Source organism: Chanodichthys erythropterus, chromosome 21, assembly GCF_024489055.1.
Source record: "Chanodichthys erythropterus isolate Z2021 chromosome 21, ASM2448905v1, whole genome shotgun sequence".
In the NCBI taxonomy this organism is placed as follows: Eukaryota; Metazoa; Chordata; class Actinopteri; order Cypriniformes; family Xenocyprididae; genus Chanodichthys; species Chanodichthys erythropterus.
In genome coordinates this window covers 19221315-19236741 of record NC_090241.1, presented here as the reverse complement: position 1 = coordinate 19236741, position 15427 = coordinate 19221315, and the positions used below count along the sequence as shown (strand labels likewise).

Genomic DNA, 15427 nt, shown 5'->3' with positions numbered 1-15427 from the left:
GTAACTAACCAAAATCTTCAAAAAATATTTCTCATATAGACATTTAATTAGCCTATTCATGTTTTTGGAAATTATAGATGCAGTCATCAAATCAAACAGCAGTTATCTCTTATCTGACATGAAAATAATTATTCCCTTTTATTTACACTATAAACACTCTTGGATCTCCGCTGTTAACCAAACTAAGTGTAAATAAAGGGAGTTTATTCAGCAGAAACACTCTATGCCCGCGGAATAGGGCGGGTCAGTGATTTCTGCTGCCCTGCAGTCTAAAATGGCCCCAGGATATAACGTCAACTTATCTATGGTTCTGGCACAGTGAAGGTAAATAAAAAGCTACAGTTTAAAATCTGTTTCCAACAACGCAACAGCGCTGCATACGCTGGGGAGGAAAAAAAAAAAATATATTTCTCATTTTCCAAAAGTACCCTCAACCTTTTTCGAGATGCCATGATATTAATTCTGTGTTAGACGCACAGTTTTTGTTGAGTGGGGAAGGAGCAATCAAAGATTGAAATCACTGACTTTTTATAGCTCAAATCTCACTACATTTAGGCCCGCGAAAATACTGAATATTTTAAAACCCCGAAGATTTGACTGAAGTAACAAGAAAAATCCATATTTATTCTAGAGAAAATAGAGATAAACACGTGGGATCTACATGTTCTGCTGCTGTGAGGAAAAATCGAACATGCAGGAATGAACGTAATCTGCTCTTTTTTTATATTTAAGTTTATAACATCTATGATTGTCAAATAACAAACACTTCAGTCATATTCCATAATTTCAAAATCTGTTATTTCCCTTATAGGAACAGAGTAGTCTGAACAAGAATACAGTGTGGCAGTGCTATATGTTGTCCAGAGTGCTGCAGGGATTGCAGTGCCTTTACGTAGGTCACTATCCACCACAGTTTCAATCCTCTGCAGTTCACTCAGAGGGAAAGTGCAAGCTTCAAGTGGACCATTAGGCCAGGCCAGATTTCAGTGAGGGTTTTAAGACCGTTGCCCCACAGCCTCCAGGCATATCAAATATGAATAGAAGAAGTCCTGGAAAGAGCCCAATCAATTTCAGTGGGCGAGTAATCAGAGCACTTCATTCTTTGGCTTACACACACACACACACACACACACACACACACACACACACACACACACACACACACACACACACACACACACACACACACACACACACACAGGTTTGTTTTGCTATCTTAGTGAGGATATTCCATAGGCGTAATGTTTTTTATACTGTTAAAAGTTTTATACTTTTAAACTGTAGGCTACAATCTATCCCCCTACCCCTACCCCTACCCCTAAACCCATCACAGAAAACATTATGCATTTTTGCATTTTTAATAAAAACATTGTTTATATGTTTTTAAAGCTATTTTAAATATGAGGACTCATGAAATGTCCTCATATTTCATGTTTACTTCGTAATGCCAGTCAGAGCTCGACAATAAGGACTATCCGATGGCCCGGGGCCAGTGTGAACGACCGTGTAGTGCTGTAGGATGTGCGATATATGTCTATGATATAGTAATTGTTGATTTAACGATCTGAAATGATCGATTTCATATGTCCCTCACTTTACAAAAAACAAACAAACCCACTGAGTGCACGCATGCACTAGTCGAGTAGATTAGACTAGTGCGCGTGCATATTTAGAGGTTACGCTGTCACTGCGTGATTTAGTCTATTAAAATGCCTTTAGAATGCCCCAGAATTCAAGATAAGGGGCAAAATGGCCCTGTATATCTTTTATATTTATATAATTTAGTATATATTACACAAGCACTGTGATACTGATTTTATACAGCGTACAGTTTAATGAACAAAAACTTAATATTATTTACATTTTAGACACCAAACCACCTGTTTCGCTCTGTTTCGCTCTGTTTCGCCAACGAAAATAATTCCAAACAAAGTCCACAGCAATGTTTTGCGTCTCTTGACCAACACTTTCTGAATGAATCAGCCGTTTGAATGAATCGGTTGAATCTCAATGACTCACTCTTTAACAGTGATTCGCAGCCACCTACTGGCGGGTTTAATTTCACGTTTAAAGTGTCTTCAATTAAAAAAAAATCAAATCAAATCAAATAACAGTATTTAACGTTTTATATTTTCAACATTTCAAAGCATAATTTATGCATTTGTAACTGCTCTTGACTGATTAACTTTAATAAAGTTTAATCTATAGTTATACATTAGATCACAATTACTGTACCTCAAAATCTCCATGAAAAGCACAGTTTATTTCATTTATATGTTTATTCTGTTGTATTTGTGTAACTGTAATTTGATTATTTGTTACTAGTTTATTACTTACTGTTTACTTGTCTAACAATATTTAAAATCTAAGTGAGTTAATAGCTTTTGATACCCCCATTTATTATGGTTGCATCTATCAAAAACAACAACAACAACAACAATAACTAAGCTTATTTTATAGGCCCTTTTTCTTTCTTTTTTTAATTTTTTATTGTGGGGCAAGTGAAAATTTTGGTGGGGCAAGTAAAAATCTGAACCAATGATTTTTTTTTAGAAAAAATCCTTAGCTTGAGCCCTACCCATGTCATTATACAAATTTGTGTCCTCATAAATCACACACACACAGAGAGAGAGAGAGAGAGAGAGAGAGAGAGAGAGAGAGAAATGGTGGTGCATCAGAGAGCTCATCACTATATATCTTAAGTTTTGTTATTTTAGATGAGAGACAGATGAGATTATTTTAGATGAGATATTTTGAGTTTTTAATTTAAGAATAAGTCTCCTTAGCAATTTGATTCCTTAAATGGACACTTCACCCCCAAATTTAAAATTGTCATCATTTGCTCACCTTCATGTTGTTCCAAACCTGCATGGCTTTCTTTCTTCTGCAGAACACAAAAAGAAAAATATTTTGAAAAATATTTTGAGCAAGTGAAATATCACCAACACACTCTCCTGATTTTTACGGCTGTGACACTGGACCACAAAACCATATGTAACATATTTATACATATGTGACACTGGATCACAAAACCAGTCATAAGTAGCATGTGTATATTTGTAGCAATAGCCAAATATACATTGTATGGGTCAAAATTATCAGTTTTTGTTATCATTAAGATATTAAGTAAAGATCATGTTCCATGAAGATATTTTGTAAATTTCCTACCATATATATATATATATTTATTATATATATTTGTGAGTGGATATGCATTACTAAGGACTTCATTTGGACAACTTTAAAGGCAATTTTCTCAATATTTAAATTTTTTGCCACCCTCAGATTCCAGATTTTCAAATCTTGGCCAAATATTGTCATATTCTAACAAACCATACATCAATGGAAAGCTTATTTATTCAGCTTTCAGATGATGTATAAATCTCAATTTAAAAAAATTGACCCTTATGACTGGTTTTGTGGTCCAGGGTCACATATGTGGGAAAAGACTGAAAACCAGACATCGTGAATAAAAAAGAGAGAGATCTAAAAAGAGGGAAATCTGAATTGTTTGTGGCGTGTGCTTTAACAAATAATTTCAACATTTCACAAGCAGAAGTATAGTGCAGGCAATGAAGCATAAACAAGGTATGTAAGTATCACCTGTTAAACATAGTCTGATATTTTAATGAACTACTCAGCAGTCTCTAACTCAGAAAGATAAACAGAGGTGACAGAGGAAATGCAGGGCGTCTGCACCTCTGTGACGGGATAGCAGTGCAAGGTCTCAGATACTGTGTTCTTTTGTTGTGGTGCTTTATTCATTATTTACTTGATCTGAAAAATAGACTGCAAGACAACTGCACAGCTGTCATCAGGCAGTAGGGTGGAGATACAAATTATTCATGATTTTAGAAAGAACAGTAGAAATAAAGGGAGAAAAAAAACATAACAAGGAATTTAGTTGGCACAGATGACAGACCCTCACACTATCTGCGAGAAGAACAATTTGCACAGGGTTACGTGAATTCTACTTGATGAAAATGGGGATTTTTGATTAAATTTCAATGTGAGGACTAGGTATATGTGTATATACAATTTTGTATATGGATTTTATCTATATGAAATCTATAAACTAGAAAATTCCCATCAATAAAATGGTTTTGTGAAAATGTTGTGCATTGTGAAAAGTGCTATACAAATATAACTTGACTTTTTTCATAAAACAGGATATATAATATGCTAAAAAACAGATGTACAAATATTAACTATCATGTACTTACTGAGAATAAAACTCATTTAACACAAACACAAATAGAGAAAAGTAACAATTAAAAAGTAATCTCAATAGAGAAGTCTGATTTGTCTTAAACTCTGCATCAGGTTACAGTGTGTGAGGCCATCAGAGTACAGTGTCTGTCTGCTCCTATTCATCCTATTCCAGCTTGACATGACACCTCAACACAGACTCAGGGGAACAGGGAGCATTTTTCCAGTCTGCTCTGGGATGTCCCAGCTGAGCCTGAGTACCATGCTTTTACTGCCTAAACGCTGCACACTTTTGTTTTGAAGTCCTTGTTGTTTTCAGGACTGTTTAACAAGGTAAGTCTCCAGAGTCCTGGCACGCTCTAAAGTCAGTCACTCCGAAGAGTCCGATGGGGCTAGAGTATGTGTGTGTGAGAGAGCGTAACAGAAAAAAAGCTATGCATGGGGGGGTCATAGTAAAAATTGGTAAGAGCAGTGGTGATTGCCACAATTGGGAGACATTAGACCTGGGTGAGCGGTCAAATGTGAGCTGACGTTTTCCTTCAGGTTAAAGCCCTGAAAGCTTTTCCATTAGTTACCTCGCAGTGGGGCCCACCAACCCCTGCACAGCACGCAGTCGGCCTAGTCAGCTGCTGAAAGATGGGTGCAGTAGGTCGCTGCTCATTTAAAGACATGTTTATCTGCTTCATTTAGCATTACATATCACTACCACTATGGATGATAGCTGTCGCTCAAATGGAGACGTATGGGGATGTTTCATATTTGTTGCAGTATTCACTGCACTTGTAAAAATGAGTTTAAATATTATTTTCATAGTATATAAAAATAAAATGGTAGATGTGTGTAAATAGCATTTGATTTTACAGTATCGGATTTTTTTTTTTTAGAAATCAGTTTTACAAACTAGAGTTTCTCAAGATGTGAACTAATGGAAACTACACCTAAAGACATTTAAAAAATGATTAAACATTTGACATTTCCCAGAAATCTACTCCCACTCTTATTAATAAGTCAAATTTCCATGACATTATATCTAATTCATCCTGCTAGGCAGCAATTCCTTTAGCCCTAGTACATCAGTATAGCTCTGTTTCATCAACATTTAAAGAGTAATCTAATAGCATATGAATCCTTCAAAAGCACTAAAAGGATTCATGTTAGTAAAAGGTTGAACAAAAAGAAGCTTTCTGGTCAGAAACAAATACAATGTGACAGAGAGGCCCAGGCTGCATAGTTACAGTACAATTAAAAGCTCTAAAATCTTTTATGTAACAGTCCATTCATTTGTTCCTCTAATATCAATGCCCTTGTCTCCTTTTCAAGAAAGATAAAAATAAAGTTAAAGTGAGTTTTTTTTTTAGTATATTTATAACATTGTAATATTATTAGTAGTCATCCATCAATATCGGTCAGTATAAATCCATTTTCTATAAAGAGCGTGATATTCGAAAGATTGCAAATGCTGCCTAAAAGGTTGTGAACTGATACAATTCTCCACTTAACCAGGCCTGACTAAAGCAATGAACCTCTCTGAAAAATTCATAAGATCCATTTCACAAAATACCAGGCCAAGCAAAAGGATGTATCAAACTAGAAGAGAGAAGGAGAGAGGGATGTAGGCAAGCTGATATGCAGAGACAGAGAGGGGGAGAGAGAGAGTGCAAAAAGAGACAGGAGATGGTGGTGGTGAGAAAAAAGACAAAAGATTTATTCTCAGTAATAATAAAAAATTAATGTTGAGGCATTCAAGTAAAGTTCCTTTTGATGTTCTGATTTAATGAATGATTTGAGCCTCAGATGTAGGTTTGCTGAAGCCTGTGCTAATGTCTGTTCGGGGTCTGTGTAGTCATGTGTCACTCTGTAGCACCATCAAGCCATTGCACTGCTTCTCAACAGATCAAGCAGTCTACAGTCAGCTGGTAAGTACTTCCAATGTCCCCGAGGTCCAGCACGCACACGCATGCACAGCCTCCTCCATACACATTCTGACACTAGACGCACAAATACACCAGCACATTTGCACACTAACTCAGACACATTGATATGTTCCTACACTGTTTAAAAGCACTAGAGATAAATGTTATTTCATGTAATGGTGTATGTAGGAACAGCTGTGATGTTTTTCTACTGTTGTGTGAATGTGGTTGGTGTTGACCCTCTGGTGGGCAGTGAAGTGTGAACGGAACAAAAGAGCGAGTTTTAACAAAACGAACACAACGTGCATAAAAAATATATATAATTTCCCTTTTGTCAAACATGATCTTTGCTGGATAAATCTCACACAATCTAACTGCATTAAATAATGGTCTCATGACTAACAGAAAAGGCAAAATTATACACAAAAATTACAGACAAGAGTCTACATATTAGAAAAAAAAAAAACAATACATTAAATTTAAACAAGAGTTTAACCATTAATAATTAGTCATTTATTTCTGACTAAAGCTATTTTTTATACAATAAAACTGGTGGCTTATACAGCTCCACATATTACTACAAAATTCATGCCACACATTAAATATTTCAAAGAGAGAAGTGAATCTTGAGGTCCAAAATAGAGACTGCTTTTGATTCTGGTCACTGTAAAAGACTACAGAGGTCTGAGAGAGCAGCATTACAAGGACAAAGATCTGGGTTGCAGAAGTAGATGAGACTGGCCCTGCTCGTTTCCCCGCTGGTGTATGCTAAATCATTAATGATCACAACCAGTACCTGATCTGCTCAAATCAACTCTGAGTTTTTCCAGCCTGCTTTCCACACAGTCCAGTTATAGATGTTTGCACAACAACAGTATTAAGAAGCAGGTGTGGCAACTGACCTTCAGAGACATATTTGGCAGGAGGAATAAAAATTAAAACACTTGTACATGTACTCATGGATGAAAGGAGAGGGGGGGGGAGAGAGGGAAAAAAACACCTAAAAGCTTCCATCACCTTAATAAAATCATGGGAACCAGTACACAGTGTGTCAGCATCTCTAAACACCAGAGAATGAGCAGAGTGACAAAATTGCTTTGACAGCCTGTTCACATGTAACATCCCAGCCTCTTCTGCCATTGGGGGTTGCCTACAGAGATGAAGGCACAGAGTACCCAAGCACACAAGTGGACTCTGTCGTGCTGGTGAGCATGGTATTGATCAAAAGCAGACGGGTTGTCTCTCCTTCAGAAAAGGGGCCAGCGTTATCCTTGTCAATTAAGGTTCACACACTGTACGTATTGATTTGGAACAACTCAACACAGGTAATTGCCATCAAAATGCCGATTTACAAAAGGGCAAGCAGGCATCGGCAATAGAAGCACCTGTATGGTTGTATGGATCTGTTGTTTTCTCCTCCTCATGATCCCAGTCACTCTAACAACACTCAGATCTAGCATTACAGAGGCTGCTTCCACCCAGAAGATTGAGCATGTAAATATATATGCTCCATGTTTTCATTTGCACTTAAAAATGCAATAAATGTTGCACTTAAAAATGTTAAATATGGAAGTTAACCTAAGGAAAAACAGTAATTTATCTATGATATACAATATATCAAGGCCTAGCGATTTCATTTGATTCTGACCCCTCCTCTGTGTATATGGTAAAGGTTCACGCAGGGGCTTATAGCTATTACTTGAGTAGTTTCCGTGAATCGCAATATTTATTATTTAGTTTTTTAATCTTCCTGCAGTTACCAAATCATGGGGAAGGGAAAATCTGAGCCATGTCCATATAAAGTGCACTGTTTCAAATCAAATGCACAAGTCCATCTGTAGGCAAGGCAGTGAAAGCTAAGGCACAGACTCTAGGGAGTGACCCCTAAACAGCAGTTTTTCTTGACATGCTAGCTGGGGTTTAGGGAGGGATTCTGGCAGACAGCGTCAGCTCCAGACATGGCCTCTAGGGGCCTTCAGGGCCACTCTATTGCCAAGAAATAGGCAAGAGAGTGGCAGAGAAAACAGTCCTGTCAGCAAGCCATTATAAAGAATAGCAAGTGCAAAAAAGCATAGCGTCTCACAGTATGTGTGTCCGTGATGGAAGGGGCATTAAACTCAAATATACTTCATGACATATGATTGTTGTTTAAATTGTTATATAAATCTTTAATGTTTTAGTTTTCCTCAAGCAAAAGTTTACAAGAAAAACTATTAAAGGTAATAAAATCCCATATTTCTCTTGCTAAATTCCACTGAGAAGTCTAAGCCTGAAAAGCTGATGTGTCCTTCAGATATTCAGGTTACACTTTTGTTGTCCTGTTGCTGTTCCCTATTAAAAATACATGGATATATGATAGCAATGACCTGGGACAGGCCTATCACACATACACTCAAAGAAATTCAGCATTAAAAAGGCATCATGTGAATTTAGTGTATCTTTTGCAAAAATATTCCAAATGTAATATTGCACAGCTACTCGCTACTCATGTGATATTGCTCATAATTTATATATATATATATATATATATATATATATATATATATATATATATATATATATATATATATATATATATATATATATATATATATATAAATTCCCTTTGCAACACCTTGTGAACATACGAGTGCAAAAGGATATGGGCTGACCGCACAAAAAAACAAACAAACCTGTTTGTCTGTCAACATACTGTGAGAGATCATTTTTTTGAGCTCAACTTTCATTACACACAGTCTGTTCACTGTCAAAACACTAAATCAGCAGTCTTCAATTAGCCACGGGCAAATCTGAAGCTAACATGCAACCAGCCTGTCCTTTCCTGTTATATTTACATTGTGCCTTTTGTTAAAGCCTTTCACCACAGTGTAATAGACAGCAAACTTCGCAGCTGCTGCTTAAATCCAATTGCTCAAACCTGGTTTGTCTCCATACACCTGAAATCAGGGTCTACAATATTTATCCAAGCAGGAAGTTAAAGACACTGCTCATATCAGGTTACATGTCCATTGAAGCAATGCTGGACTTATTAGGGATTTAGCTAAGAGATAGTACACACATGCTCGCCAAAGATTAACTAAGCAATTTCTGATGAGCTTTCATTATTTTCATGGCATGACATGTTTAAATAACAACAGGGCTTATTTGAGAGCAGTCTACTAGGGTTATTATGAGTCAGTGTGGTCTTCTTGTATGACCCTATGTATGAGAAAGAAATGTTTAATTAATTATACTTAGTGCCTCTAAAAGTCAATTGATTAAACAGAACTTTAATTGACTGTAAATTATAAGAACTCTCATGATGGTTTTCCAGAGCATTCGAGAGAGTTCCATCTTGTCCCATCTATTTTAGATTGCTTCTTAATCCTATTAGCAGACACTCAGCTGCAGTGCTTACTAAGAGGTTTACAAGGGTCTCCTGTCAGATTGCCTCTTGCTTGGTTCTTTACAAACACCCTGACCTCCATTATAAACCTAGCTACCCTATTCTTTTGTGCTGAAATTTTATTGCAGATGTCATTCAGATCTTGAACAGAAAAGCCTCTGTAATAATCCTGACCTTGAAGAGTCACTTATATGGACTATTTTTGAAAGGACCAGCTCTGAAAATGGCAGTGAATCAAATGGACGATGTAATTCAAAGATGGGTGAGGAAACTAAAATTAAGTGGCATATTTTGTTGCAGTTTTTTACTGCATTATGTGTGCTGATTTGTTATAAACTATTTGCGTTTGTACTTATATCAAGTTAAGCATAAATGTAATATGTGTAAATCAGTATGCATTATGATAATGACTGTAAAGCGCATAATCAAATGCAAGAGGGAATAGGCTCTGAATGGTTTGTAAATGTGTTAGTTATTATTAATTTTAATCCTATAAACATGACTTCAAAGATTTACAGTGTGATTATTTGTTATTGTTTATAGAGATATATTTATAGGATTTGACAATGACTCTGTCCATGTTTCAGAGAACAACTGAAGACTTTAAACCTGAGGACCATGAGCTCTTTCTGAATACTGGTCGCACCTGCATTGCCCAAGGTGACAGCAGTAAACTAATGGACTTCATAAAAGAGGAGGCCAATCAGGTAAATCTGGAAGCAATGACATAACGCTTTTAAAACTCATTTTAGATCTTTTTGTTGGAAAGCATTTCTCACCCATTTTATGATTTAAAGCCTTTTGTATCAACTGACACACTACTGCAAACAAGAAGGTACCATTTAAATTTTAGGTCCTTAAGAGACAAACAGGTGCCACAACATGTTACACATATACATCCCACGCTCATTTTTATGACATCAATCCACTGGGATTGGGAGAATTTGATGGGCTGTATCTCTACTAAACCGCCACTTTGTCATTCTGCCAAACTGACAGGTCCCATGACCCTTGGGTGTGGGAATGCAGTTTAGCAAAGAACCAGTCAGATTTCTTGCTTCACTGGAAGCCCTCTCAGGAGCAGCACTCCATTAAGTGCTGTTGATTTACCAATTTTCTGCACTGCTCCACATTTCTATGCATGCAGCACACACTAAATAACATGCCATAGCTGTTTTAAAGCAGAGCTTAAATGCACTAAATATACACCATATTTTCAAATGGCTGATTTCAATATAATAACAACAAGTATCCGTCAAATGCAAAATTTTCATGATCATGATTGTGAATCATCAAATTTCAGGCATGTATAGAATAATGGTCTAATGCATGTCTGTAGGCATACATTTGCAAATACTACACAAATTTATAATAAGTACAGTACATAAAGCGTACAAAAAGTTTCAAAAATGCAAAATTGTTTCAGTAAATGTAAAAAATGTAAATGGATAAATGTCTTTCTAGCACATAGTGAGGTCTATGGGCAGTGGCCTACTACCTGCACTGGTGAATGAAGTACTGAGAAAGGACAGGAGTCCTGCCTACTGTCAGGTTATCCTCAATGAACTTGTACAGGTAAGGTTGTACTTACTCAAATATGGTACTTAAATACTACTGTAAAATGATGACAATAAATAAGCATAACTTTTATTGTAGATCTGCAGTGTGCAAGAACTCCTCGATATTTTACTTGAGCAAGTGGAGGAGACTGATCCAAATACCATTGCAGACACCGTCATTGTTCTCATGCCTCTTATTCAGTCAGGTAATTAAATTAAACCAGTATAAAAAGCATGTTTTTAACTTAAAATAAAATCCAAAACAAACAGGGCTCCCTCTACTGCAACTATCAAGTAATACAACATTTTCTGTTTGTTTCCGTTTCAGTGTTGTTGAGAATGAGGGAGTCGAAAGCCCCTGGATTGGCTTTGGCGCTTGATTCTTTGCAGAAACAAATTTCAAGGCTGCCTGTACCTTACTCACAAAAACAGGAACAGGAAGATGTGTATGGGCTCTGCCGATGCTGCACTGCAGTACTGACCTTTGTACAACCCTTTATACAGGAAGCCAAGAATCAAGACACAAACTTAGTGGCCACCAAACTAAGAGCTACTCTTCTAACGTTGTATGTTTTCAAACCTGTTCTTACTAATGGAATCACAATAATTTTAATGGAAAATACATACTGCTGAAATGAACCATTTATCCAAGTATTTCAAGTCAAATTATTTGTATAGTGCTTTTCACAATACACATTATTTCAAACAGCTTTACTAGGGTGGGCAATATGACGATATAACAGTGATAGAAGAAATCTTGTGGATTTAGATCTAGCTATATTGTTCACTTTTGTTCTAAACGAGAGTAAACAATTCCTCAAAAGGCATCTTTAAAGATACAATCAGTTGTTTTAATTGAAAAATAAGAGTCTGATATAAGTTAACATTTTGCAAATTTAATTAGCATTCATTTAATTAACGATATTGAGAACCGTTTGTAGATTATAAGAATGCAATATTTTGCATAATTCTTCACAGTTTCCTTTCTTTCTCTAATGGCTCAGTTGCATGAATAGTCTAAGGGAACCTCTCCTTCAAGTTCAGCTGGACAGAGAGGCAAACACGACAGAAATTTCACCCCTGAGGAATTTTGCCACAGAAATAATGGTAATGATATCACACATTTTTGTTACTATTAGGCATGGTAGTTTTGGAAAAAGTATGAACTTCTAAGTGCTTCTGTGCTTCTAATACTAGGCAATCTTAGCATTGATCCAAGAGTCTCTGCCAAAAATACTGTTCTACCAGCCTTTGAGGGGAAAAGAAGACACTATACTGGAGAAAGATGCTTGTCATCCAAATGAATCAAGAGCTTGCATGGCTTACTTGCTGTTTGTCCAGCTTATTGCCATAGAAGTGTTTCCTGCAGTTTTTAGGTAAGTTGCAGTTAGACCTCAAAACTTTAAATATGTGTTTTTCCCCCTCTTGCCATGTGTTTACCAGACTTAAAGACAGTGTGAACTGTTGAGGCCACAAGTCTCTTGGGCTTTCAAAAGCAGTTCAACATCCCTTTCATTTGAGAATCTTGTTTTGTGCTTAATTTTAGAGCATGGGCAATGTTTTTTTTATTTATGGTATACAATAACAATGTCTTTATGAAAACGGTTTACATGACCAATATACTTTTAATGTACCAGAGTTTTTACATAGAGGTTTAATTTGACATTTTATTTCAGCCCTGTTTTCGTCCTGCAGTGCAATATGGAATACATCAATCTTCTGTTGAGTAGGTGTGTAAATAATGCAATTTTATTTATTTTATAAAAAAAAAAAAAAAAAAAAACCCAACATAGTGTACCATGTATTTAGTCCAACTTCCCTTTCTGCTTTTTATTTATATGCAGAAAGGATGAATCATGGATTTTGAAAGGACTGGTAAAGTGAACATCCACCAAAAATTATAATAGTTAGTACAAGTGCAGAATTTTGTACATACTTGATTTTCAGTACTGAGTAGTAATTTACTAGCGATGTCTTTTTGCATTTTTAAGGACTTGTATGTTAAATGTTTGGAAAGAGTAACAGACTGCAGTCTCCCAGTGGAGCTCTTAGAGCTTAAACCATTTCATGAGGTTCCACAGGTATGCAACACTATATATTGTTATATGGAATAAATAAAACAAATAAATTTAGAGTTTAAATTTACTTTTGTGTTTTATACTGTATGTTAAAAAAAGAAAAGAAAAGAAAAACACATCACCCACTTCTTAAATCCTAGCTTGTTGGTGAAAACTAAGGATACACAATATATCAGTACCATATCGGTGAAAACAAAAGTGTTGTTCAAAAAATGTTTACTTTTTTAATGACATTGTTAACTTACATGAAAACTTTTGTTATTTGTTCACAGAACTTAATTAAAATTATGATTGACTGTCCTATCCAGCATTTGGTGAGTATAGATGAGACACAAATTGCATGTAAATCTGATCTATGTGAAATAAAGTTTTATGTTTGCGGTCATTTGTCCTATCTTTCATTAAGAGAGGAAGAAGTCTTGTGGTGTTCCAGCTCTTTATAGAGAAGCTTAATAGTGAAGCGAAGCACAAATTTTTCAGGTATGGTATCTGGATAGTTTAAATCAATGTTTAATTAAAAGTGAATGGAATCTGTTGATATATGTAAATACAAAAAGTGTAACTTAAATTAGTACATTCGCAGCTGGGTATTAATTGCTCCTATTAATTTCTCCTTTGTGAATGCTCTTAGACGTATCATGAAGACTAGCCATCATGCAGGGGTAGAGAGTATCATCATCAAAAACATAAAGAATCAAGTGGAACTGTGCAGAAAGGTAGTGTACAAAACGATCAGATATCTTACAGTCATGAATCACATGCTTAAATGTCCACTTGTCCAAGTGATAGGATTTTAATCATCTCTGAATCACTTATGTTAGAAATATTTATTCTCTTTTGCTATTTAAGTCAGCCTACCAGGATGGCTGGTTTGAGGGGACATGGCTCATCTCACTGCTCAGAGACACTATCACTCTCCCACAGGGCCATGAAACTGACTTGCTACATGGGATGGACAGGTGAACAAGACCTGTATTTTTAAGCTTTTAGTAAAGGAAAACAATCACCTGACAAGCCACTAAATGCCAATAACTACTTCTTGATGGATCTAATCAACTTTCATATCAACAAATCATTGACATGAATCGTAACCCAAGTACAGACTCCACGTATGGCAGCTGTCTCTATTTTAAATGTTAGATCTCCTACTAGCTAGATACAATCCATCCCTTACCATAATTTATTTATGAGTGTAGTCCAGGTTTACTGCCACGATCCCACAATGCAGAACAGATGGTGAGTAGTCCAATATTTTGAGGCAGATCCAGTGTCATTCTTAAAATGATACTAAAACCTGAGTGATTGACATACCTTGTCTAGATAATCTGTCCCTGATAAATTACTTAGGCCTTGCTTCATCCTGCTGATGGTCAGCTTTATGCACCTGTTGCACGTAACTTTAGAAATATCTAAGGACAAAATATGACTATAAGCAAGAAGAGTTATTTGTGTTGTTTGTTTTTTTTTCACTCCAACCTTAATATTTTTATCTTTATTGCTTTTAAAGGATCATGGAGTCTCTGAATCTTCTGCGGTATTTATTGATAAAGGAAAGAGAAATTTCCGTAAGATTTTTACAACAGTCTGTCAAATCACCACTATATATATACTGTATATTTTCATTATGTTCTATTTATAAGACCCACCCTGTTATTTTCAGACTGGAATATGGATAGACCTGTGCCACATTGCAGAAAGTTACACAAAATTATTACGAGTATGCCTAAGCATGTCAAAATCATACTATGGAAAAGAGCTAAAAACACTTAGAGAGGACAAAAAGATCAAGGCTAAAGGTAATATATGTTTTGTGTTCTTTCTCTGTTAAATGTATATATTATGTAGTGATAAAAATAAAATTTGACTTGTAGTAACATCTTTGTTTCCCCACAGAATTTAAGGAGGCCCCTGGGAAGAGATCAGTTCAGAGCTTGATTGTGAAAACAGAAACACTAGGCAGCATGCCACTTGAGGCACAAGATAAGGTTAGATTATGAGTAGGCCTACTACTTACCTGAATTCAGTTTAAAAATAATGACAGTATGTCATACATAACACTAAATATATCATTTGCAGGTCTTGCAGTGCGCCCTAATCACATATGACTTAATGGAAAGCCTTGTGGTTCGCATAGAGGACATCATTGAGGAGGGTCAAAAATGAACAAGTGGGCACAATTACTGTGGTCTGAACTGAATAATGTATTTATTTATTTACATTCCCTGTACCATGCTGCATTTTGCCTGTGAAAGATACAATATTGATATTTTCAATACTGTATTC

At 35.9% G+C, this 15427-nt stretch overlaps 1 protein-coding gene across 1 annotated transcript; it reads left to right on the top strand.

The window, feature by feature from the left end:
• The first annotated feature begins 9730 nt into the window (after nucleotides 1-9730).
• Nucleotides 9731-15307, top strand: glmnb (glomulin, FKBP associated protein b). The gene is made up of 18 exons (XM_067374536.1): nucleotides 9731-9769; nucleotides 10095-10214; nucleotides 10972-11082; nucleotides 11164-11272; nucleotides 11395-11632; nucleotides 12071-12173; nucleotides 12264-12442; nucleotides 12743-12796; nucleotides 12911-12941; nucleotides 13058-13147; nucleotides 13417-13458; nucleotides 13551-13624; nucleotides 13776-13860; nucleotides 13994-14103; nucleotides 14652-14709; nucleotides 14805-14940; nucleotides 15038-15129; nucleotides 15221-15307. Exons 1-18 carry the CDS (start codon nucleotides 9731-9733, stop codon nucleotides 15305-15307), a joined length of 1758 nt encoding a protein of 585 aa, XP_067230637.1.
• Nucleotides 15308-15427: the final 120 nt, after the last annotated feature.

Coding starts and splice junctions, on each gene's coding strand:
- glmnb (XM_067374536.1), top strand. CDS start 9,731: ATGGCAGTGAATCAAATGGACGATGTAATTCAAAGATGG. Junction 12,942..13,057: donor CATGGATTTTGAAAGGACTG/GTAAAGTGAACA, acceptor TGCATTTTTAAG/GACTTGTATGTTAAATGTTT. Junction 13,625..13,775: donor GCGAAGCACAAATTTTTCAG/GTATGGTATCTG, acceptor GAATGCTCTTAG/ACGTATCATGAAGACTAGCC.